This window comes from Artemia sp. Qi Xiang Cuo, chromosome 16 (assembly GCF_049724085.1).
Source record: "Artemia sp. Qi Xiang Cuo chromosome 16, ASM4972408v1, whole genome shotgun sequence".
Classification (NCBI taxonomy): domain Eukaryota; kingdom Metazoa; phylum Arthropoda; class Branchiopoda; order Anostraca; family Artemiidae; genus Artemia; species Artemia sp. Qi Xiang Cuo.
Window position 1 is genome coordinate 56143538 of NC_142809.1, and position 26375 is coordinate 56169912.

General features: G+C 34.0%; 1 protein-coding gene across 1 annotated transcript in view; it reads right to left on the bottom strand.

Annotated features, from left to right (window-relative positions):
• Window positions 1–18943: 18943 nt before the first annotated feature.
• The window catches only part of LOC148943115 (chitinase-3-like protein 1), a 170288-nt gene continuing 162856 nt past the window's right edge, over window positions 18944–26375 (bottom strand). Inside the window, exons 8-9 of the mRNA XM_089102548.1 lie at window positions 25280–25435; window positions 18944–19248 (exon numbers count right to left, since the gene is read on the bottom strand). Of these exons, the coding sequence (XP_088958674.1) occupies window positions 19045–19248; window positions 25280–25435 (360 nt within the window). The 3' untranslated portion in view covers window positions 18944–19044. The remainder of the gene's footprint in view (window positions 19249–25279; window positions 25436–26375) is intronic.

Here is a 26375-nt window from a genome sequence, read left to right on the forward strand (position 1 = left end):
AAGTAATGCATATTATGGAACGTGACATGCATATTATGGAACGTGACAATAATGGAACGTGACATAGAATATAATACATTATCAATATCACTGAAAAACTTTGAAAATTTTGAATCTGTTCCATTATACAACTCATCATGTTCTCTCTTGATAGTGGAGCTATTATCTTCTTTTAGTTCGAAATCAGCAGAATAATCATTAATCCATTTTGAGTCATTCACAACTTTTATTGTGGTGTCACTTACAGGTTCAATATGCGTTTCGTCTTTGCTATTATTGGGTTCATCGACTATATCTGTTGGTTTATGATCAATGGTAGTAATAATCTTCACATGCGCTTTGCTTTCCATCAATTCATCTTTATATTCATTTGTGATGTTGTCTGCAAATGTCCTTTTCATTTTGCCTGGGATTTCACTGTCTAGTATCAAATTATTTTTACACAGGTAACAGTTCTGTTAAGTCAACAAGATAAGGTTAATGACATTAGTGCAGGAGTAGAAAAAAATGTCAAAAAAAACAGTAAAAAAAAGGGTTACTACAAATATTATAATTCTAATAGTAAAACTCCCGACTAACATGTTTATATCATTCTCATTTTGTATTTCAAGAATATTATATGTTATTTTTTTATATTTCGTGTCATTTAAAAAACGATTAAAAAATTTCAATGTTAAAAAATAAAAATAAATAAAAAATAATAATTCAGAAAAACAGTTCAAAAACATTAAACTATAAAAAAGTGTAAAAAATGGGGGGAGGGGGAGGGAGGGGTCCCCTCCCCCTCCCGCCCTCTGACGTCAAGACACACCTTCACTTTTCAATAGCTCCATAAGAAATTAATATGGGATTCCCAGGACACGCCCTCTGACGTCACTACACGACCTTGCCTTTAAATAGATCCATAAGAAAATAAACATTGAATTCCCGGGACACGCCCTCTGACGCCACGAGACACCAAATTTTTATTGTGGTGTCACTTAAAGATTCAATATGCGTTTCGTCTTTGATATTATTGGGTTCATTAACTATATCTGTTAGTATATGATCAACGGTGGGCCAAAAACTTTATATCCTAATCAGGTTGAAACTTATATCCTTAAGTTCTCGTACTAACGGAACATCAATGCCCAAGTAAAAAGTGAATAAAATATTGGTAGCCTCAAAAACAGGCCAGAAACCTTTTTTTCCAGCCACTTTTAATTGAAGGACAGTCTTACAAATTGGAAGGGGGCTTATTTAAGGAAACCTATTTGCTCAAAACAATCCGAGATACAGCAAACACAGTCGAAATGGAATTGCCCCCATAGCTCCTGGGCAAGGGTGTTCAAAAATACAAGTTACTATCAATTAATCAATCAAACATTTATTACCCACTGAGGAGAAAAAGCAGATGAGTAAGACACAAAAAGAAAAGAAAAGGATAAACACTGAAAGATTCATAATCATAGGCAGCGCAATTGCGTTGCCTAAGTAAAGAACGATGTTGGCACAATGTATTATTCTTTTTTTTTCTTCCATACCAGGGCACTTCGTGTCGAAGGAATTGTCGCAGAAACTTGGAAAAGGGCTCATTCAATTGGAAATTGGAACAGCTAGTGCCCTTTTTAATTGTCGAAAGTGATTGGAAGGCAACTAACACCCCTTCTACGCCAACCCTTTTCCAAAACACATCGAACCAAAATTTTGGGATAGCCAGTTGATTCAGGGTAGTTGATTTCCAGACAGGAATTACGTTTTTGAGGAGGACACTCCCCCACAGCCCTCGGGGCAAGGGTTTTAAGTTAGGCCCTGGGGGCATATAACAACGATGTTGGTACAATATATTATTTATTATTTTTTTCCTTTAGACCAGGGTACTTTGTATCGAAGAAGTTGTCGTAGAAACTTCGAAAAGGGCTCATTCAACTGAAAATTGGAACGGCTTGTGCCCTTTTTAATAGTCAAAAGTGATCGGAAGGCAACTAAAACCCCTTCCACGCCCACCATTTCCCGAAACACATCTAATTAAAATTCTGAGATAACCATTTTGTTCACCGTAGTTGATTTCCAAATAGAAATTATGTTTTGGAGGAGGACACTCCTCCAAAGCCATCAGGGCGAGGTTTTTATAGAAAGTGTTGTCGTACAAACTTCAAAAAAGGCTCATTTGATTGAAAAATCAATGGGCTAGTACCCTTTTTATTAATCGAAAGTAATTGGAGCGCAACTAACCCCCTCTCACGCCCACCTTTTCCCCAAACATATCCAATCAAAATTTTGAGATAGCCATTTTGTTCAACGTAGTTGAAAGTTCTGGAAAATATGTCTTAGAGGATGACAACCCTCCGCCCCCCCCCTCATTCCTCAGGTCAAGGGTTGTGAGTTATACCCTGGGTGGGCATATGAGGTTCTTATAAAAAGAGTCGTCGTAAAACTTCAAAAAGGGCTCATTCGATTGAAAATTGAAAGGGATGGTGCCCTTTTTAATAGTTGAACGTGATTGGAGAGGAAATAACCCCCCTCTCACGCCCACGATTTCCCCAAACATATCCAATCAAAATTTTGCAATAGCCATTTTATTCAACGTAGTTGAAAGTTCTGGAAATTACACCTTTGAGCAGGACACTCCCCCCCACAGTCTTCAGGTTAAGGGTTATAAGTTATGCCCTGGGGGAGTATAAGGTTTTCACTGAAAGCTTTTTCGTACAAACTTGAAAAGGGGCTCATTCGACTGAAAATTCAAAGGGCTAGTGCCATTTTTAATAGTCGAAAGTGATTGGAGGGCAACTAAGCCCCCTCTCACGCTTACCATTTATCCAAACAAATCCAATCAAAATTTTGAGACAGCCATTTTGTTCAACGTAGTTGTAAGTTCTGGAAATTAGGTCTTTGAGGATGACAACCCCTCTCCCTCAGAGCCCTCAGGGTAAGGATTACAAGTTATGCCCTGGGGGTATATAAGGTTTTTATTGAAAGCTTTGTCGTAGAAACTTGAAAAAGGGTGCATTCGATTGGAAATTCAAAGAGCTAGAGCTCTTTTTAAAAGTTGAAAGTGATTGGAGGACAACTAACCCCCTCTCACGTCCATCTTATCCCCAAACACATCCATTAAAAATTTTTAGATAGCCATTTTGTTCAACGTAGTCGAAAGTTATGGAAGCTATGCCCTGGGGGCATATAAGGTTTTTATAGAAAGTGTTGTCGTAGAAACTTCAAAAATGGCTTAATCAATTGGAAATTGCAATGACTAGTGCCCTTGATAATAGTCAAAAGTAATTGGAGGGCAACTAATCCCCCTCTCACGCCCACCATTTTCCCAAAGACATACAATCAAAATTTTGAGATAGCCATTTTTCTACGTAGTTGAAAGTTCTGGAAATTATGTCTTTGTTGATGACAACCCATCCCCCCCCCCCACCAAAGCCCTCAGGGTAAGGGTTGTAATTAATGTCCAGGGGGGCACATGAGGTTTTTATAGAAAGAGTTGTCGTAGAAACTTCAAAAAAGGCTCATTCGATCGAAATTGAAAGGGGCAAAGCCCTTTTTAGTAGTCGAAAGTGATTGAAGTGCAGCTAACCCCCCTCTCACGCCAACCATTTTCCCAAACACATCCAATCAAAATTTTGAGATATTCATTTTGTTCAACGTAGTTAAAAGTTTTGGATATTAGGTCTTTTAGGATGACAACCCCTCCCCCCTCCCCTCCAAAACCCTCAGGGCAAAGAATGTAAGTTGTGCCCTGGGGGTATATAAGGTGCTTATAGAAAGCGTTGTTGTAAAAGCTCAAAAAGGGCTCATTCGACTGAAATTCGAAAGGACTAGTGCTCTTTTTAATTGTCGAAAGTGATTGGAAGGTTTGTCAATTTCATAGGCAGCGCAATAGCGCTGCCTAAGTGAAGAACGGTGTTGGCACAATGTATTATTTTTATTTTTTTTGTTTTGGTTTCCATACCAGGTCACTTCCTATCGAAGGAGTTGTCGTAGAAACTTGGAAAAGAGCTCATTTGATTAAAAATTGGAACGGCTAGTGCCCTTTTTAATAGTCGGAAGTGATTGGAAGGCAATTAACAGCCCCTCCAAGCCCACCATTTCCCCAAACACATCCAATTAAAATTTTGAGATGGCCGTTTTGTTCAGCGTAGTGGATTTCCAGATAGTAATTATATTTTGGAGGAGCACACTCCCCCACAGCCCTCAGGGCAAGGGTTTTAAGCTATTCCCTGGAGGAATATAAGAAAGATGTTGGCACAATGTATTATTTATTATTTTTTCCTTTAGACTAGGGCACTTTGTATCGAAGTATTTGTCGTAGAAACTTCGAAAAGAGCTCATTCAATTGGAAGTTGCAGTGGTTTGTGCCCTTTTTAATAGTCAAAAGTGATCGGAAGGCAACTAACACGCCTTCAATGCCCACCATTTCCCGAAAAACATCCAATCAAATTTTGAGATAGCCGTTTTGTTCAGCGTAGTTGATTTCCAGATTAAAATTAGGTTTTTGAGGAGGACACTCTCCCACAGCCCTCAAGGCAAGGGTTGGAAGTTATGCCCTGCAGGCATATAAGGTTTTTTATAGAAAGAGTTGTCGTAAAACTTCAAGAAAGGCTCGTTCGATTGGGAATTCAAAGGGATAGTGCCATTTTTAATATTCGATAGTAATTTGAGGGCAACTAACCCCCCTCTCACGCCCACCTTTCCCCAAACATATCCAATCAAAACTTTGAGATAGCCATTTTGTTCAACGTAATTTAAAGCTCTGGAAATTAGGTCTTTGAGGATGAAAACCCGCTCGCATTCCTCAGGGCATGAGTTTTAGGTTATGCCAAGGGGGCATATCAGGTTTTCATTGAAAGCTTCGTCGTAGAAACTTGAAAAAGGGCTCTTTCGATTGGAAATTCTAAGGGCTAGTGCTATTTTTCATATTTGAAAGTGAGTGGAGGGCAACTAACCCTCCTCTCATGCCCACCATTTATCCAAACACATCCAATCAAAATTGTGAGCCAGCAATTTTGTTCAATGCAGTTTAAGGATCTGGAAATTAGTTATTTGACAATTACAACCCCTCCCACTCAGAGCCCTCAGGGCAAGGGTTACAAGTTATGCCCTGGGTCATATAAGGTTTTTATTGAAAGCTTTGTCGTAGATACTTGAAAAAAGGTGTATTCGATTGGAAATTCAAAGGCAATTGTCCTTTTTAATAGTCGAAAGTGATTGGAGGACAACTAACCCCCCTCTCACGCCCAACTTTTTCCTCAAACACATCCAATCAAAAAAGTTAAATGGCCATTTTGTTCGACTTTTTTGAAGGTTTTGGAAATTATGACTTTAAGGAAGACAACCCCCCCATAGCAGTCTGGGCAATGGTTGTAAGTTATGCCCTGGTGGCATATAAGGTTTTTATAAAAAGTGTGGTCGTAGAAACTTCAAAAATGGCTTATTCGATTGGAAATTGAAATGCCTAGTGCCCTTTTTAATAGTCAAAAGTAGTTGGAGGGCAACTAATCCCCCTCTCACGTACATTTTCCCAAACACATACAATCAAAATTTTGAGATATCCTTTTGTATAACATAGTTGAAAGTTCTGGAAATTAGGTGTTTGAGGATGACAGCTCCCTGAAAGCCCTCAGGGCAAAGGCTGTAAGTTATGCCCTGGGGGTATATAAGGTGTCTATAGAAACCGTTGTCGTAGAAACTCAAAAAGGACTAATTCGATTGGAAATGAAAAGGGCTAGTGTCCTTTTTAATTGTCGAAAGTGATGGAAGGCTTGGTATTTTTATAGAAAAGATCAATCTGGGTACAATGTATTATTTTTTTTTTTTTTTTTTTTTTTTTTAGACCAGTACACTTCATATCGAAGGAGTTGTCGTAAGAACTTCGAAAAGGGCTCATTCGATTGAAAATATAAAAGAACCAATGCCCTTTTTCAATAGTCGAAAGTGATTGGAGGGCAACTAGTCTTCCTCCCACCCCCATCCTCCCACTTCTCCATTATATTTAAAAACTAAATGTTGCCTTAAGATTAAATCAAAATGCACTGTGTTAATGCTAATTCCCAATAAGGCATCTCAGAAGTATCCAAAGAACGATGGAGGGTATTATGTTCCAAATTTCGGAACTACTTCTGCTCTTAACATTTAACCAAATCAAAATAGCGTAAGTGTATCCAAGCTATCAAAGAAAGTAAACAGATGTTTTTTGCAAATGGTATCAAGTTTTCAATTTCAGGTTAACTAGAGGAGGTATAAAACTAAATTAAACCCTACCGTTTTTGTCCAGATTTTTAAAAGAGTGTCTGTTGTTAAGAATTGCTAAAAAATTTTCTCCGGCATACAAATAGCAGGCCAAACTATGAAGTCTTAAAAAAAGAAAATATTTGAAGTATTATTTTTTTTCCCTAAGAAGACTATGCCAATATAAAACGAAAAAAAAATAATTACAAAAGTTTTTTCCACAAAATAAGTTTTTCAAAGAAAAGTAAAATACTCCATTAAACCAAAAATGAGCAAAAAATTAAATCAAATAATCTACCAAGCGGAAACTACGACAAATCAGCATCAATAAATAAATGAAACCGAAAACGAACTGAAATTACAATAAATAACCGAGTCAAACTCAAAACGAGCAGAAATCAACATGAGTAAGGCTCAAAACCCCTATGCCTTCCCAAGGCCAGAACATAATTTGCACTTTATTGAAAAAAATACAAATGAATGTGAATTGTCAGTTTAATATACATATACCGATATTTAGTAATCAAAATGATAATATTATTTAGTTAATTAAAGTTATGAAAGTAAAAACATTTATATTTTTTCAGTAAGGTGTAAATTATGTTCTGGCTTTGGGAAGGCATTGGGGTTTTGAGCCCTACTCATGTTAATTTCTGCTCATTTTGGGTTTGACTCGGTTTATTTATTGTAATTTCTGTTCGTTTTGGGTTTCATTTATTTATCAATGCGGATTTGTAGTAGTTTCACGCTTGGTAGATTGTTTGGTTTTATTTTTTGCTCATTTTTTATTTAATGGAGTTCTATACTTTTCTTTGAAAAACCAATATTTTGAAAAAAAAAATTTTAATAAAATATAGTAAAGATCGTTCTGGGTGCAATGTATTAAATTTTTTTTTACCAGGGCACTTCGTATCAAAGGAGTTGTCTTGGGAACTTCGAAAAGGGCTCATTCGATTGAAAATAGAAAGGACTAAAGGGCTTTTTAATAGTGAAAAGTGAATGGAGGGCAACTAGTCCACTTCCCACGCCCACCTTCCCATTTAATTCTAATTGCAACTAGTCACCCTCCCATTTGTGTTAATGCTAATTGTAATCATTTATTGTAATTTCTGTTCGTTTTGGGTTTCATTTATTTATCAATGCTGTTTTGTGGTAATTTCACGCTTGGCAGATTATTTGATTTTATTTTTTGCTCATTTTTGGTTTAATGGAGTTTTTCTTTTCTTTGAAAAACTTATTTTGTGGAAAAACTTTTTGTAATTAATACATAAAAGCGCATTAACATCACATTAACCTGTATCCAAAATATGTGGAAGATCACTTAAATTAAAAAAAAACTAATTGATCATAAGGACCAATAAGGCAAGCTGTTTGCTGTTTGCTTAAACTTAAGTTTTGTAAGTAGTATGAGCATAATGATTCCGATGACAAGCCCTCCCTTTTTCTATGAGATTCCGAGGACTTGCCCTCTGACGTTACGGCAGCCCAGGCAAGTTTTTCACGGGAGACCTGTTTCTAGGCAAGATTCCGGCCCTCTAACTTCAAGACACACCCTCGCGTTTATATAGGTCCATATGAAATTAACATGGGATTCCCGTGACACGCCCTCCGACGTCACGACACATCCTCGCCTTTAAATATATCTATAAGAAAATAAACATAGAATTTCCGTGAGACGCCTTCTGACACCACGACACACCCTCGCCTTTTTATCGATTCCTCGAAAAATAGAAGTTCCAATATAGCTATCTATTGATTTCCCGAGAAGGTGTTCCACTTTTGTTTTTCTATAGAAAAATAAAAGCTCCAATATAGGTCTCTAATTGTTTCCTGGAAGTTGCTCCCCCTTTGTTTTTATATTAAAAGTAGAAATTCCAATATAGGTCTCTTAATTGTTTCCTGGAAGTTGCTCCCCTTTGTTTTTATATTAAAAGTAGAAATTCCAATATAGGTCTCCATTGATTTCCCAAAAAGGTGTCCCTCCTTTGTTTTTCTATCGAAAAATAAAAGCTCCATATCTATTGATTTCCCAGGTGTTCTCCCTTTGTTTTTCCCTCAAAAAATAGAAGCTTATTATCTATTGATTTCCATGAAAGATGTTCCCCCTAACATGCTGTAATATAGGTCTCTATTGATTTCCCTGGAAGGTGTTCCTCTAGCAGCGCGTCAATTTTGTCCCGTAGCACTATAAATATTCAGGGGAAAGGCAACTCTACGTCAGTACTCATTTGAAGCTCGTAAGCGCTACAAGTCTAAGAAAAAAGAAATGGACAGTTCACAATATCAAAAGGTTAGTCTCTATTATTTCTTAACCCCCTCCTCCAAGTCCCCCTCCACAAACACCATATTGTTTATATTCGTTATAAGGCTCTTATTATTCTTTATATACCATGTAAAAAGCCCAGCTCCCTCCTCCCATTCGATGATATTTCTTCTTTTACGGTAACAACAAAATTTTTTCCTGGAAAAGCATTCATTTTCCATCTCATGTTCAAAATCAATCATCCATGAGAATCTATCACGCCCCTCTGGCAAACATCTGTTGTGAAATAAAACCGCTAATTCTAGGTGTAATTATACAAGCTTTGTTGACAACAAATCTTAAGGAGGTAAACCATTTTTATTTGGGACGATCTGGACAGTACGTGTAAGTAGAACACCTCTAACAACAACACGCTAAGGAGAAATATAATTTCTTGCTAATTCTGCTTTATGCAATATTGGAAAGGGGGAGGGTTAAGAAAATGAGATAAACTTGCCCTGAGAAGGTTTTTTGAGGTCAGGATTAAATGATTTAAATGATTTTAATTTCGAATTCTTGGCCAAATAATGCTAGTTTTTTCTTTTTTCTTTTTTAAATACGCGTGTACAAAGCCAGCAATGGCAAGAAAGTTTATAGCCCGAGTCCTAATGCCTATTATTTGATAAATTGATTTCTAGCCCCTTAGCCTTGATGTTATGTCATCAGTTCGGGGTTATGGAGAATCTATCTGGCACCTAGACGATACCTTAAGTGGGTTTTATAGCAAAACTATGGCTTCTAGAAGGGATCTTTCCATTTTCACAAGTATATATATCAAAAAATTCTAGTCTGCTTTCCAGGAAAAGGGGGAAGGGACCTATTTATCTGCTCTTTAGATGAATAATATCATTTTTTTAAAAGCTTAAATTACCTGCATATAAAGTTAAGCAAGAGAGGAAGGATTTCTAACAACGATAAAGAATCGGGACCCTCTGCATATATTACAAGCAGATCTTTTGGTCTGCTCAGGGCAAGTTTTTCGTATTTGGAGCTCTGCCAGTTAACATTAAGAAGTGGATTGGGTCATCCTCAAGCAATAACAAAATGTTTGGCTGTAATTACATGTCATGTTTGACCCAGTCAGTGAAATGGCTGATAAAACTCAGTTTGTATATCCGGATATTGATTGATACTATATTGCTACTCTTGGGCCACGACGGTTGGGTCATGGGATCGACACTTACAGGGGTCGTTTGTCAATTTCCAGTTAAGGTCTCGGCAATTGGTTTGCGCAGCTGTTTTGCTCTTTACTACCCCTGGCTAAAAAAGAAGTATTGCACCGGTTGTCACGGATTTTACGTCCTCTACACTAAATGATTGGGGCTCTGGGAAGAATATTCACGAAAGTATTTCACAAAAACTCAGGTCAAGCGCGCAATCCCTTGGCGAGAGATTGAAGTCACGTCAAAGCGGAAAAGGTTTAAAAAGAGTGCGAAAGACCTCATCACTTATCCGTCTCATCCCAGCCTGGAAGCGTAAAGCATCAAAAAGAAAGTAAAAAGATCGAAAAAGAATTTTTTTTTCCTAGAAAAATGGCAAATCTACCACATAAACAATCTCATCCGTTAGTCAACTCACCTCTAAACTTTTCTATGCGTAGAATGTAGATGTCCGTATAAAACACGGATACTATGAACAATTTTATCCACAACAACCGCTGTCTGAAAATTTCCATTTTCAAATTTATTCCAATGAAGATTATTTCATAGATTTGACTTCAACATTTATAGGTTTACATATTATTGTTAAAAATTTGACAATGAAAAACCAAGTGCAGCCACGAGGTTATCGTATGAAAATTGTGCACTACATAATTGATTTAGACAAATAAGTGTCTACATAAATAGAACATTGGTGAGCATAAGCAATAATCTTTCAAATTATGCAAGTTATATACAATTCATGCTGATGAATCCAATACCTTATAGGCTCCTGAGAGGTATGGTAAATGGATATGAATATAAAACGGACACTGAAACAAGCAACATTCTTAGAGATTTGAAAACTAAATATTTGCATTTAGTTGGTAGACTAAATCATGAGATATTTAATATCGATTTAACAGTCTCTTTCACGACGGCAATACTTCATGTACGAAAACAGTAAGTTATGAGTTCTGTTCCCTTGGCAATTGAAAAGTCAAGAACCTTTGAAAATAATATCAAATTGCTCGCTCCTAATACAGTCACAAATCAGTGCCATATTGCTACGGTTACGTGTAGCTCTACTGATTCATCATTTATCAATGGTGAAATTCCTTCAAAATTGGCCTTGGCTTTTGTAAAAAGTTTTAGCGCTGTTGGCTCATGGACAGATTCCCCACATAAATTTGAACTGTTGTGACTTTCATCGCTTAAGTGTAAAGTAAATGGAATCCCACTTTACAATCTATCTTTTGATAAATCCTACAGGACCCTCTATGAATTGGCATTGCAATCCCTAGATCTTGATTCTCAATTATTTGAAAATAGTATAAGTGAAAAAATGTTCGCGAAAACTCATGGCATCATTGTATTAGATTAGTCTGGTACTAAAGATATGAGTATTCTCCGGACGGGGAATGTACGGTTAGAGTGTACCTGGGCTAAACCATTGGAAGATAAGTGTTGCATTAATTTTCATCAGAAACGATAAGTAGCAGCAGCACGTCATTATTCAACTTGGATTCATCTTGACATGCAAAGCCAGGGTCACATTTTATACAATATATTATAACTTCATTTCTATTAAATCACTTTATAAAGTCAATAATACTATTCTGATTCATACTATAAAATTCGCATGTTTCAATTTGCTTATTTGAACCAACGTCACATACAAAATTCTCATGTGAAGAATCCCTTTCTGTAACACCCAAATAAAAGTCTGTAGGTTTATAATCAAAAAGTAGCCGGCATCTGCGTAGTGATGTCATAAAAGGAAGAATCTTTTACTATTCGAGCCGTTAATGCGAAGACAAGGTTTCTCTTTCAAATACGATTCAAAACCACGATCATACAAGTCACTTAAAAATAAATTGAACTCACTTCTAGGTTTTTGCGATTATACCAGGGAAGTATTTTTCCAATTAATCACATTTATTATAGTTACAATTGGAGTATAAGAAACCTCTATTAGGAGAGTCACAGATCTCTTCAAGACGGGACTTACAGTCTTTAATTTGCACAGAATATCCTTTATGCAATTTACATGGATTGCATGATTCCACTTTCAGTTATAGTCATCAGCAAAAGTAAAATTCTCAAAGGATGACCAGCTGCCCAATGTACACAAGCATTATGGACATGTGTAAAACATTTTTGATGTTGACAGTCTCACTTCAAAATAGAAACTAACTCCTGATCAATAGAAAAACGTCTTCTAGGAGAAGTGACGGTACAAAATGGCCGTCTAAGTAGTGGATAAGAGCAACCATGTTTGTTACCCATGTTGGGATAGCCTTCCATGCCCCACTTGTCCAGCGTTTGTTTTCTTTATGTTTGTTATGTTTTTTGTTTTTTTCTTTAACCAGGTTTTTTTTCTTTCTCTCTTTTGTTATGATGAGGAAATGTTTTTTTGTGTTGTGTTTGTTTTTTTTTATTTGTTTTTTTTTGTTTTTTTTTTGTTTGTTTTTTTATTATTATTATTAATACCCAATTTTACGAGCTTTGCTCTCTGTTGGGGGTATATGTTTTTTTGTTATGTTGATTTATTCAAATAAAATCTTCTTCTTCTTCTTCTAAAAAAAAGCAAAAGCACAATATCATTTTGTTTTGTCTCGATTAATATATCCATAAATTTAGTAAAAGCAGCTGGAACACGACGATAAAGCTTCATACAATAGTCCAAATATGGAGAATTACTTCCCATTATATCGATAAGCCTCTCTCGAAATTATATTTTTCTTTGAAGAGTTAATTCCAGAAAGTCATCATCTAAAATTAAACATTCTTCAAATTTTACTAGATTACGTAACATATTCTGGTTCTTAAATCTAGCATTTTCAAAACTCTCACTACAAAATACAGATAACAATTGCAAATAATAAACAATTGTTTATAGATTGTTCTCTTCAATAAATTTCACTAACGCATTTAATCCGTCTTGTAGTCTTTGTATATGCACTATATTCACTTTAGCCACAAAGCATAATTGTTCTTCCGGCATGAATTTACTTAATGATATAACAGATCCTCCATACATCTTGTCCCATTATAGTGTTAGTCAGCAAGCCCTTTTAATTTCTACTGCAACTTTATGCACTCTAGGTTCCATCTCGCCAACACTTTCAATGCCCAATAATGTATACGCATCTATTTTGATCTTGACAAAGTGAACTCTTTTTTAATACCGAAGAAATAATAGAACACCTGGATTCCCGGGAAATCAGTAGACAGCTATAGTAAAAACTTCTATTTTTCGAGGAATCGATCGAAACGTCGCTTGTTAGGAGGAAGCCAAATCCCATGTTTATTTTCCTATCTGATCATTTAAAGGCGAGGGTGTGTCATGAAGTCAGTGGGCGTGTCAAGGGAATTCTATGTTTATTTTTCCTATGGATCTGTTTAAAGGCCAGGGTGTGTCACGAGGTCAGAGAGCGGGAATCTTGCCTGGAAACAGGGCTCCCTCGGATATCTTGCCAAGGCTACCTTGACGTCAGAGGGCTGTTGTCAGAATCTGAGGAGGGCATGTCACGGGACCTGAAATACCCCCACTACTCGCATGGCACGTAATGATATCGTTATCAAGCTGAATTTATAAAAATGAACACTAGATATAATTTTGTAGCATTCAACGAGCCCCTAAATAGCTATTTATGGTGCACCAGTGTCCTGCTAACAGGGAAGAAGAAAATAAGAAGAGAAGCAAGGAGACACGTCAGTGCTTACCATGCAAAAAAATTTATTTTCGTTGTTCTTCAATATAGGCAGTTATAATCATCTTGAACGGAGCTTTCAAATATACTAACTTTTATTTTAGTCTGGTACTTTTTTTGAGGATAAAATTGTACTGTTAAAATAAATCAAAATAATATGTAATGTTTCTGAATCAGCTAGAAATGGTCTTTTTTTCACGATACAGGTTTTTTCATAACGTATTAGTCGGAAATGATTGGAGGTTAACGAACCCCCCTCTCATGCCCACCATTTTCCCAAACACATCCAATCCAAATTTTGAGATAGCAATTTTCTTCAACGTAATTGAAAGTTCTGGAAATTAGATCTTTGAGGATGACAACTCCTCCTTTCCCCAGCTTTCAGGGTAAGGGTTTTAAGTTATGCCCTTGGGAGCAACTTCAAAAGAAACTTTGAAACTTCAAAAGGGCTCATTCGATTGGAAATTGAAGAGGCTAGTGGCTTTTTAAATAGTTCAAAGTGATTGGAGAGTAACTAGTGCCCCTCTCACGCCCACCAATTCCCCAAATGCATCCAATCGAAATTTTTAGATATCCGTTTTGTTTAACGTAGTTGAAAGTTCTGGAAATTAGTTCTTTGAGGATGACAACCCCCTCAGAGCCCTCAGGGCAAGGGTTATAATTTAGACCCTGGGGACAAATAAGGTTTTTATAGAAAGTGTTGTCGTAGAAACTCAAAAGGGCTCATTCGATTGTAAATTGAAAGGGCTAGTGCCCTTTTTAATGGTCGAAACTGGATGGAAGGCTTTACCTTCTTATAGTAAAGATCAATATGGGTACAATGTATTATTATTTTTTTTTAGACCAGGGCACTTCGTATCGAAGGAGTTGTCTTAGGAACTTCAAAAAGGGCTCATTCGATTGAAAATAGAAACGGACAATGCCCTTTTTAATAGTTGAAAGTGATTGGAGGGCAACTAGTCCTCTCCTCGCTCACCCTCCCATTTGCCCATTATGTTGAAAAACTAAATGTTGCCTAAAGACTAAATCAAAATGCACTGTGTTAATCCTAAATCCCAATAAGGCATCTCAGGAGTATCCCAAGAACAACTGAGGGTATTATATTCGAACTTTCGGGGCTACTTCTGCTCTTTAAATTTAACTATATCAAAATAGCGTAAGTGTATCCAAGCTATCAAAGAAAGTAAACAGATATTTTTGTGAATGGCATCAACTTTTCTATTTCAGGTCTACTAGAGGAGGTATGAAACTAAATTAAACACTACTATTTTTGTCCAGGTTTTTAAAAGGGTGAATGTTGTTAAAAATTGCTGAAAATTTTTCTCCAGCATACAAATAGCAGGTCAAACTATAAAGTTAAAAAAACGCAAAGATTTAAATTATTCTTTTCTTTATCCCTGAAAAGACTGTGTCAAGTTTTTCAGTGAAAAGTAAAGAACTCTATTAAATCAAAAATGAGAAAAAATAAAATAATCTACCAATCGTGAAGCTACCATAAATCAGCATCCATAAATAAATGAAACCCAAAACGAACAGAAATTACAATAAATAACCGAGTCAAACTCAAAACGAGCAGAAATGAACATGAGTAGGGCTCAAAACCCCTATGCCTTCCCAAGGCAAGAACATAATTTGCACTTTACTGAAAAAAACAGAAATGAATGTGCATTGTCAGTTTAATATACATTTACTGATATTTAGTAATCAAAATGTTAATATTATTTGATTTATTAAAGTTATAAAAGTAAAAACATATATATTTTTTCAGTAAAGTGCAAATTATGATGTATATGCATATATATATATATATATATATATATATATATATATATATATATATATATATATATATATATATATATATATATATATATATATATATATATATATATATATATATATATATATATATATATATATATATATATATATATATATATATATATATATATATATATATATATATATATATATATATATTAATCAAAAAACTTTTTGCACAAATAAATTTTTCAAATAAAAAGTGAAGAACTCCATTAAACCAAAAATGAACAAAAATAGAATCAAATAATCTACCAAGCATACAACTACCACAAAATCAGTATCAATAAATAACTGAAACCCAAAAATGGCAGATATTAAAATAAGTCAAACTCAAAACGAGCAGAAATTAATCTGATTAGGGCTTTAAACCCTATGCTTACTAAAATACAGAATATAATTTATACTTTACTGAAAAAAAATCAAACGATTTACTGAAAAAATGTGCATTTTCAGTTTAATATACATATGCTGATATTTATTCCTTGAAATCTTAATTAATTTTTGTTTTCTTAAAGTTATAAGTAAAAACATTTAACAGAATTTTTTCAGTAAAGTACAAATTATATTCTGTATTTTAGAAAGCATAGGGTTTTTCATTGGTTTGGGCTTTGATCTTTCATTCAGTGTTTGTCCGGATCTTGTCTAGTGAGCTCTAAAAGGTTAGATTCCTGTTGTTTTTTTGTTGTTTTTTTGTTGTTGTTTTTTTTTTAGCACTGAGGACGACTTGGTGGAGATCCTTGTCGAAATACTTACTGGTTTTTCGTCTTCATATTTTACCACTGGCTGACAAAATCCTTGTTTTCTCACCCTTTTTTGGTTTTATTTATCATTTACTATTTCCTTTCCTCTCTTAGCTTTATACCTCAAAAGTTATTGGAGGGCAACTAACGTCCCTCTCAATTCTACCTTTTCCCCAAACTCATCCAATCAAAATTTTGAGATTGACATTTTGTTCAACGTAGTTGAAAGTTCTGGAAATTAGGTCTTTGCCAGCGTTGTAATAGAAACATCAAAAAGGACTCATTCAATTTGGAATTGAGAGGGATAGTACCCTAATTAATATGTCAAAAGTGATTGGAGGGCGAATGCCCCCTCCCATATATCCATCATTTCCCCAAACACTTCCGATCAACATTTTGATATATCAATTTTGTTGAACGTAGTTGAAGGGTCCGGAAATTATGTTTTTGAGTAAGACAACCCCCAACAGCCCTCGGGGCTAAGATGGTAAGTTATGTCCTGAGGGCATATAATGTCATATAGAAAATTTTGTTGTAAAAACTTCAAAAAGGACTCTTTCGACTGGAAATTGAGATAATATTGCCCTTTTTAATAGTCGAAAGTAATCAGAGGGAAAATAGCCCCGACGCCCGTCATTACCCCAAACATTTCCAATCAACATTTTGGTATGGCCATTTTGTTCAACGTAGTTGAAATGTTTGGAAATTATGTGTCTGAGGATGACATCCCTCCCCCCAAAGCCCTGATGACAAGGATCGTAAGTTATGCCCTTGGGGCATATAAGGTTTTTATAGAAAGTTTTGTCTTAGAAACTTCAAAAAGGGATTATTCGATTGGAGATTGAGAAAACTAGTGCCTTTTTTATTAGTCAAAAGTCATCAGAGGGCAAATATCTTCCTCCACGCCTATCATTTCCCCAAATACTTCTAATCAAAATTTTGATATAGCCATTTTGGTAAGCCTATCAGAAGGGTCTGGAAATTATGTCTTTGAGGATAAAAAATCCCCCCAGCCCTCAGAGCAAAGGTTATAAGTTGTGCCCAGGGGACATATAGGGTATTTGTAGAAAGTGTGGTCATATAAACGTCAAAGGGGGCTCATTGGATTGCTAATCCGACGCTCTAGTGCTCTTTCTAAGAGTCAAAGTGATCAGTGTGCAGCTACCCTCTCACCCCTAAACACACGTCATAACGTCTCGAAATGCCTCTAATAGAAATTTTGAGATAGCCATTCTATTCAAAATAGTTTAAATATCATATAACAAGGCTTTTGGGGTTGAAACAAACCCCAGAGATTAGAGGCAAGGGTTGTAATTTATGCCCAGTGGGTATTAAAGGTTCTTGTGGAAGAGATGGTTGTTCAGCTCTAGAAGAGGCTCATTCTTTCTCCGTGAAAAAGACTATGCCAATATAAAACGAATCAAAATTAATCAAAAAAACTTTTTGCAAAAAATAAGTTTTTAAAAAAAAGTAAAGAAATCCATTAAACCAAAAATGAACAAAAAATTAATAAAATAATCTACGAAGCTTATAGGTACCACAAATCAGTATCAATAAATAAATGAAACCCAAAACAAACAGAAATTAAAATAAGTCAAACTAAAAACGAGCAGCAAATAATCTGAGTAGGGTTCTTAACCCTGTGCTTTCTAAAATACAGAATATAATTTGTAATTTACGGAAAAAAATTCTGTTAAATGTTTTTACTTATAACTTTAAGAAAACAAAAATTAATTAAGATTTCAAGGAATAAATATCAGCATATGTATATTAAACTGACAATACACATTTTTTTCAGTAAATCGTTTGATTTTTTTCAGTAAAGTATAAATTATATTCTGGATTTTAGGAAGCATAGGGTTTAGAACCCTACTCAAATTAATTTCTACTCGTTTTGAGTTTGACTTATTTTAATATCTATCTGTTTTTGGTTTCATTTATTTATTGATACTGATTTTGTGGTAGTTGATGCTTGGTAGATTATTTGATTCTATTTTTGTTAATTTTTGGTTTAATTGAGTTCTTTACTTTTTTTTGAAAAACTTATTTGTGCAAAGTTTTTTCGATTAATATATATATATATATATATATATATATATATATATATATATATATATATATATATATATATATATATATATATATATATATATATATATATATATATATTTATATATATATATATATATATATATATATATATATATATATATATATATATATATATATATATATATTTATATATGACTACATGACTACACTGTGTCCTTTTTCTTTTTGCCACTATGAGTTACCATTTGCTACCACTAGGTCCTAGATACCACATTTTAGTATTTTTGGAAGATTAAACCTTATCAGACTTTTTTAATTACTCCCTGATATTTTTTTAATTACATTAGCTTCTTGATTATGTCAAACTTAAACAAAAAGCATTTTAACTATGTTCGCAAAAATTATGCCTCAGTGATAGAATGGCACATTTTGGGACTAGGTATGTATTAAAGGTATGATGTAGTTAAGATATGAATCCAAACATAGTGGAAATGCCAAGACTTTTAAAGAATATTCAGATTTAGCAATTTCAAATTTCAAGCAGAAGGGCAGAAACAAAAAGATAACCATATTGGGTCTTACATTTACGAAAGACAAAAAGTAAGCCAACTTTTTCCACTAAATCTATGATTCGGTGCCACAGCCTGACACATTATAGAACAGGTACATATTTGAGGTGTTTTGTCGTAAAAGTATGAGTTCAAATATGAGTGGGGATGTAGAGACATTCAAAAATATATCAGATTAAACCGTTTCAAAATGGTGCACAAATTTACTGAAAGAGAAAGGTACCATAACTAAGCATTTGCACCCTCTATAGCAGCACTGATAGACAGGTGAACCCACTATTTAATACTAAGGAACATGATTTAATCAATTGTTTTCAATTGTTACCACTGTGTATTAGTGTTGGTTACCACTGTGTTCTAATTACCACTTTTAGGTTCTTTGGAACAGTGATCTCATTAAAACTCTCCTATATTTATTTTAATTACATTACCTTCTACATTTATGAAAATAAACACTAAAATTAATCTATATGTTAACCACGTTTACAAAAATTAAGTGCCACATCCTGACACATTGTAATCATGATCGCACTGTTGAGTATCTATATTAATAGCAGTGCCAGGGGGACATGAAAAGTCAGAGACTATCCATTCACCGTCAGGTCCAAGTTGGCAAAGGTAATAATGTGTACAATCAATTGCAAAGTATCCTTCATGTGGACATTTTTCGTTGCCAGGTGGATCAGCAGTTGGTGTCTAAAAACAAAAAAACGGATATTACAACGTCTATTCCTAAATATAAGTTACCTAAAAAACACATGTTTTTTCAATTGAAAGTAAGGAGCAACATCAAAACTTAAAACGAACAGAAACTATTACGTATATTAGGGGGTTTGCCGTCTCCTCAATATCTCGCTCTTTACACTAAAGTTTGACTTTTTGTTCCAATTCTTTAAGAGTGACTCCTGAAACACAAGGGCCGTTTAATTAGAATTATAAGCCTTTTAAAACTTGAAAAAATATTTTAGCGTATCTAGAAAGATATTGAAGAGGGGGCAACCCCTCTTATATACCCCTTATAATTTTTGTTCGTTTTAAGTGTTGATGTTGCTTCTTATTTTTAATTTAATTTTTGTTTTTTTTTATTTCTGATCATTTTAAATAATGCCGGGAAATCTTCACGGAAAATCACTCCATGGAAAGGTCTTCCCATGCAAAATAGCGTAAGTGTATCCAAGCTATCAAAGAAAGTAAACAGATATTTTTGTGAATGGCATCAACTTTTCTATTTCAGGTCTACTAGAGGAGGTATGAAACTAAATTAAACACTACTATTTTTGTCCAGGTTTTTAAAAGGGTGAATGTTGTTAAAAATTGCGTGAAAATTTTTCTCAGCATACAAATAGCAGGTCAAACTATAAAGTTAAAAAAAAACGCAAAGATTTAAATTATTCTTTTCTTTATCCCTGAAAAGACTGTGTCAAGTTTTTCAGTGAAAAGTAAAGAACTCTATTAAATCAAAAATGAGCAAAAATAAAATAATCTACCAATCGTGAAGCTACCATAAATCAGCACCCATAAATAAATGAAACCCAAAACGAACAGAAATTACAATAAATAACCGAGTCAAACTCAAAACGAGCAGAAATGAACATGAGTAGGGCTCAAAACCCCTATGCCTTCCCAAGGCAAGAACATAATTTGAAGTCTACTAAAAAAAACAGAAATGAATGTGCATTGTCAGTTTAATATACATTTACTGATATTTAGTAATCAAAATGTTAATATTATTTGATTTATTAAAGTTATAAAAGTAAAAACATATATATTTTTTCAGTAAAGTGCAAATTATGATGTATATGCATATATATATATATATATATATATATATATATATATATATATATATATATATATATATATATATATATATATATATATATATATATATATATATATATATATATATATATATATATATATATATATATATATATATATATATATATATATATATATATATATATATATATATATATATATATATATATTAATCAAAACTTTTTGCACAAATAAGTTTTTCGAATAAAAAGTGAAGAACTCCATTAAACCAAAAATGAACAAAAATAGAATCAAATAATCTACCAAGCATACAACTACCACAAAATCAGTATCAATAAATAAATGAAACCCAAAAATGGCAGATATTAAAATAAGTCAAACTCAAAACGAGCAGAAATTAATCTGAGTAGGGCTTTAAACCCTATGCTTCCTAAAATCCAAAATATAATTTATACTTTACTGAAAAAAAAAATTGAACGATTTACTGAAAAAATGTGCATTTTCAGTTTAATTTACATATGCTGATATTTATTCCTTGATATCTTAATTAATTTTTGTTTTCTTAAAGTTATAAGTAAAAACATTTAAAAGAATTTTTTTCAGTAAAGTACAAATTATATTCTGTATTTTAGAAAGCATAGGGTTTTTCATTGGTTTGGGCTTTGATCTTTCATACAGTGTTTGTCCGGATCTTGTCTAGTGAGCTCTAAAAGGTTAGATTCCTGTTGTTTTTTTGTTGTTTTTTTGTTGTTGCTTTTTTTTTTAGCACTGAGGACGACTTGGTGGAGATCCTTGTTGAAATATTTACTGGTTTTTCGTCTTCATATTTTACCACTGGCTGACAAAATCCTTGTTTTCTCACCCTTTTTTGGTTTTATTTATCATTTACTATTTCCTTTCCTCTCTTAGCTTTATACCTCAAAAGTTATTGGAGGGCAACTAACGTCCCTCTCAATTCTACCTTTTCCCCAAACTCATCCAATCAAAATTTTGGGATTGACATTTTGTTCAACGTAGTTGAAAGTTCTGGAAATTAGGTCTTTGCCAGCGTTGTAATAGAAACATCAAAAAGGAACCATTCAATTTGGAATTGAGAGGGATAGTACCCTAATTAATATGTCAAAAGCGATCGGAGGGTGAATGCCCCCTCCCATATACCCATCATTTCCCCAAACACTTCCGATCAACATTTTGATATATCAATTTTGTTGAACGTAGTTGAAGGGTCCGGAAATTATGTTTTTGAGTAAGACAACCCCCAACAGCCCTCGGGGCTAAGATGGTAAGTTATGTCCTGAAGGCATATAATGTCATATAGAAAATTTTGTCGTAAAAACTTCAAAAAGGACTCTTTCGACTGGAAATTGAGATACTATTGCCCTTTTTAATAGTCGAAAGTAATCAGAGGGAAAATAGCCCCGACGCCCATCATTTCCCCAAACATTTCCAATCAACATTTTGGTATGGCCATTTTGTTCAACGTAGATGAAATGTTTGGAAATTATGTGTCTGAGGATGACATCCCTCCCCCCAAAGCCCTGATGACAAGGGTCGTAAGTTATGCCCTTGGGGCATATAAGGTTTTTATAGAAAGTTTTGTCTTAGAAACTTCAAAAAGGGATTATTCGATTGGAGATTAAGAAGACTAGTGCCTTTTTTATTAGTCAAAAGTCATCAGAGGGCAAATATCTAACTCCACGCCTATCATTTCCCCAAATACTTCTAATCAAAATTTTGATATAGCCATTTTGGTAAGCCTATCAGAAGGGTCTGGAAATTATGTCTTTGAGGATAAAAAATCCCCCCAGCCCTCAGAGCAAAGGTTATAAGTTGTGCCCAGGGGACATATAGGGTATTTGTAGAAAGTGTGGTCATATAAACTTCAAAGGGGGCTCATTGGATTGCTAATCCGACGCTCTAGTGCTCTTTTTAAGAGTCAAAGTGATCAGTGGGCAGCTACCCTCTCACCCCTAAACACACGTCATAACGTCTCGAAATGCCTCTAATAGAAATTTTGAGATAGCCATTCTATTCAAAATAGTTTAAATATCATATAACAAGGCTTTTGAGGTTGAAACAAATCCCAGAGATTATGGACAAGGGTTGTAAGTTATGCCCAGTGCGTATTTAAGGTTTTTTATAGAAGGGATGGCTGCTTAACTTCAGAAGAGGCTCAGTGTTTCTCCCTGAAAAAAACTTTGTCAATATAAAACGAACAGAAATTAATCAAAAAAACTTTTTAGCACAAATAAATTTTTCAAAAAAAGTAAAGAAATCCATTAAACCAAAAATGAACAAAAAATTAATAAAATAATCTACGAAGCTTATAGGTACCACAAATCAGTATCAATAAATAAATGAAACCCAAAACAAACAGAAATTAAAATAAGTCAAACTAAAAACGAGCAGCAAATAATCTGAGTAGGGTTCTTAACCCTGTGCTTTCTAAAATACAGAATATAATTTGTAATTTACTGAAAAAAATTCTTTTAAATGTTTTTACTTATAACTTTAAGAAAACAAAAATTAATTAAGAATTTAAGGAATAAATATCAGCATATTTATATTAAACTGACAATGCACATTTTTTTCAGTAAATCGTTTGATTTTTTTCAGTAAAGTATAAATTATATTCTGGATTTTAGGAAGCATAGGGTTTAGAACACTACTCAAATTAATTTCTACTCGTTTTGAGTTTGACTTATTTTAATATCTATCTGTTTTGGGTTTCATTTATTTATTGATACTGATTTTGTGGTAGTTGATGCTTGGTAGATTATTTGATTCTATTTTTGTTAATTTTTGGTTTAATTGAGTTCTTTACTTTTTTTTTAAAAACTTATTTGTGCAAAGTTTTTTTCGATTAATATATATATATATATATATATATATATATATATATATATATATATATATATATATATATATATATATATATATATATATATATATATATATATATATATATATATATATATATATATATATATATATATATATATATATATATATATATATATATATATATATATATATATATATATATATATACATATATATATATATATATATATATACATATATATATATTTATATATGACTACATGACTACACTGTGTCCTTTTTCTTTTTGCCACTATGAGTTACCATTTGCTACCACTAGGTCCTAGATACCACATTTTAGTATTTTTGGAAGATTAAACCTTATCAGACTTTTTTAATTACTCCCTGATATTTTTTTATTTACATTAGCTTCTTGATTATGTCAAACTTAATCAAAAAGCATTTTAACTATGTTCGCAAAAATTATGCCTCAGCGATAGAATGGCACATTTTGGGACTAGGTATGTATTAAAGGTATGATGTAGTTAAGATATGAATCCAAACATAAGTGGAAATGCCAAGACTTTTAAAGAATATTCAGATTTTGCAATTTCAAATTTCAAATTTCAAGCAGAAGGGCAGAAGCAAAAAGATATTGGGTCTTACACCATAAAAAAAAAAACCATATTGGGTGTTACATTTACGAAAGACAAAAAGTAAGCCAACTTTTCACACTAAATCTATGATTCGGTGCCAAAGCCTGACACATTATAGAACAGGTACATATTTGAGGTGTTTTGTCGTCTGAGTTTAGTTCTAAATTTTTATTCCCTTAAAGTTCGTTAAGGATACACACCTTTGTTTGACAATCACAGTAAAAAAAGAAAAAATAAGGCTTCAAACACGACGCACGCATTCAATAGTAGAAGCATAGTAAACCTGAAAAGAACCATGCCTTCTGGAAAGATTTATATGTGAACTGTACCTTTAGCTATACTACAACTACTACTAATAACAATTCCTAGCAGCACCAATCTGCCTGCGGCCAACTAAGCTACGCAAGTTCCTTCTCCATCCCTATATTTTCAAAACTTCCCTCCATACAACCTCCCAGGAAGTTCCCATTTCCCTTAAATCTTTCCTAACGGCATCCCCTCACTCCAAAGAAGGACGATCTTCCAAAAAGAACAATCTTTGGCAATGTGTCATCCTTCCTTCGCAGAATGTGCCCTAGTCATCTCAACCTTTCGCTTACTATAGTCCTAGAAATCGGGATTTAAACACACTTTTTCATACAGGCTACTGTTTTAAATACAGTCAGTCAGTCCAGTACCTAAAAAATCCATAGGCAATTTCTCTGGAAAACATCTAGCAAATATATCTCCGTTTTTCGGAGAGCCCATGCTTCAGAACCGTACTGGACCATTCTCATCACTGTAGCTTGTAATATTCTAATATTGGTTCGCAGACTTATCTTCCTGTTCGTCCAAACTTTTTTAGCTTTGAAAAAACACCAAGGGTTTCGGCTATTCTACTTTTCACATCTTCATTGCACCCGCCATCTTTACAAATATTACTACCTAAGGAAGTGAAGCTCTCCACTTGGTTGATCTTTTCTTTACCCAGCGGAACCTTTTGATTTTCATTAATTCCCAGCTTTCGGGACTTAGTCTTCTTAGCCTTAATCTTCAAACTTATTCTGGCATTCTGAACTCGCAGAACCTGTGAAAGTTCGTTCATTTTGCTCACGCTTTCATCTAGGACGCTTCAACCATTAGCTTAATCTAAATTCAGGTATATTTTACTTTCTAATTCTACTCCGTGTTCGCCCATTGCCTTTGGTGTGCTATAGCTATAGTACAGTGAAATCAAAAATTCAAATTGAGACTTTAAGATGCATTTTCAGAGTGGTGGCGGATATTTTTAGCGAGTCGAAGCTTAATTCATTGTACTTCGAAACTGCATGAAGTCTAGTCAATGCTCTGCATATCCCATATGTTCAGTCTGAACAATTCCGACCAAGTCTTCGTAAGTTCTACCATGAAACACCTGAATAGAATAAGAAAACAGCTTGTATTTTTTCCCTGGATTAGCAAAATTAGGTTTATCGCATTTTACTTACGTTGCAATCTACACACGGAGCAACTTCTCCATTTAGTTCTTCCCAAACATGATGAAGGAGGGGAAATGGCCTGGAATGGCATTTGTGACGGAAGTCATCAGTTTCAATAGACCAAACCATTGCACCGGCCAGATCATACATGTTAACCAGCTTAAGCTGTAATATAAAGATAATTCCATTTTCATACGTTGTTATCAATCTGATTTTTCAGTAAGCAAAAAGGAAAACGGAACAAGAATTTTAATAGAGGTAGTGCTGTAGTGCTGGTTAAGTAGGAGCCATATGTGTTCAATGTATTATATTTTACCCCGACCGTTTTGTATTAAGACATTGGTCGTAGAAACTTGGATGGGGCTCATTTGATTGGAAGTTGAAAGTTCTAATGCTTTTTTTATGGTTGAAAAAAAAAGATAAGGATGCAACCAGCCTCCTATCTGCGTTTTTCTGCAGATGAATCTCAGAGTTTTCTCTGAGTTTAATACGATACCCCTAGATAAGAAACTTAAAACACGCTATATGCATCCAAGCTTTCAAATCAACTGTAATATCTCAGGAATGACAGTAGTAAGGCAATGCACAGTCCTGACTCTGATTGCGTAATATGCCTTACCAGAGGTCATTTACCTATTACTATGAACTCTACATGGGTTGGCAGACAGGTTTTCTATTATGACACCCATTTTTTGGAGGTCAAACAGAGAGAGAGTGGCGGTCACACTAACTTGATTGGTAGTTGGATTCGGATATAAGGAGTAATTTTCATTGTAGTTCTTATTAGTAGGAGAATTGAATTCAGAGAGAGATTAGTTTATTTGAGAGGATATTAGTCGAGAAAAAAAAATGAGTGGTGCATTTACATTATTGGAGATTAATGATGGAACCGACAGCAGCAGCAGCAACGATATACGAGTACCCAATGTAGCTGTGGAAATAACCGATGGTTGTAGACTATGTCTTGAATGGGACATTATGTATGCTAGATACGTGATATCATTAAGCAAGTTTAAGCAGGAGGAGCAACTATGTTTTGCTGGAAAAGTGAATATTCTCCATATAAATAAACTTCGGTCAGCATTAGATGTCCTATCGAAATATA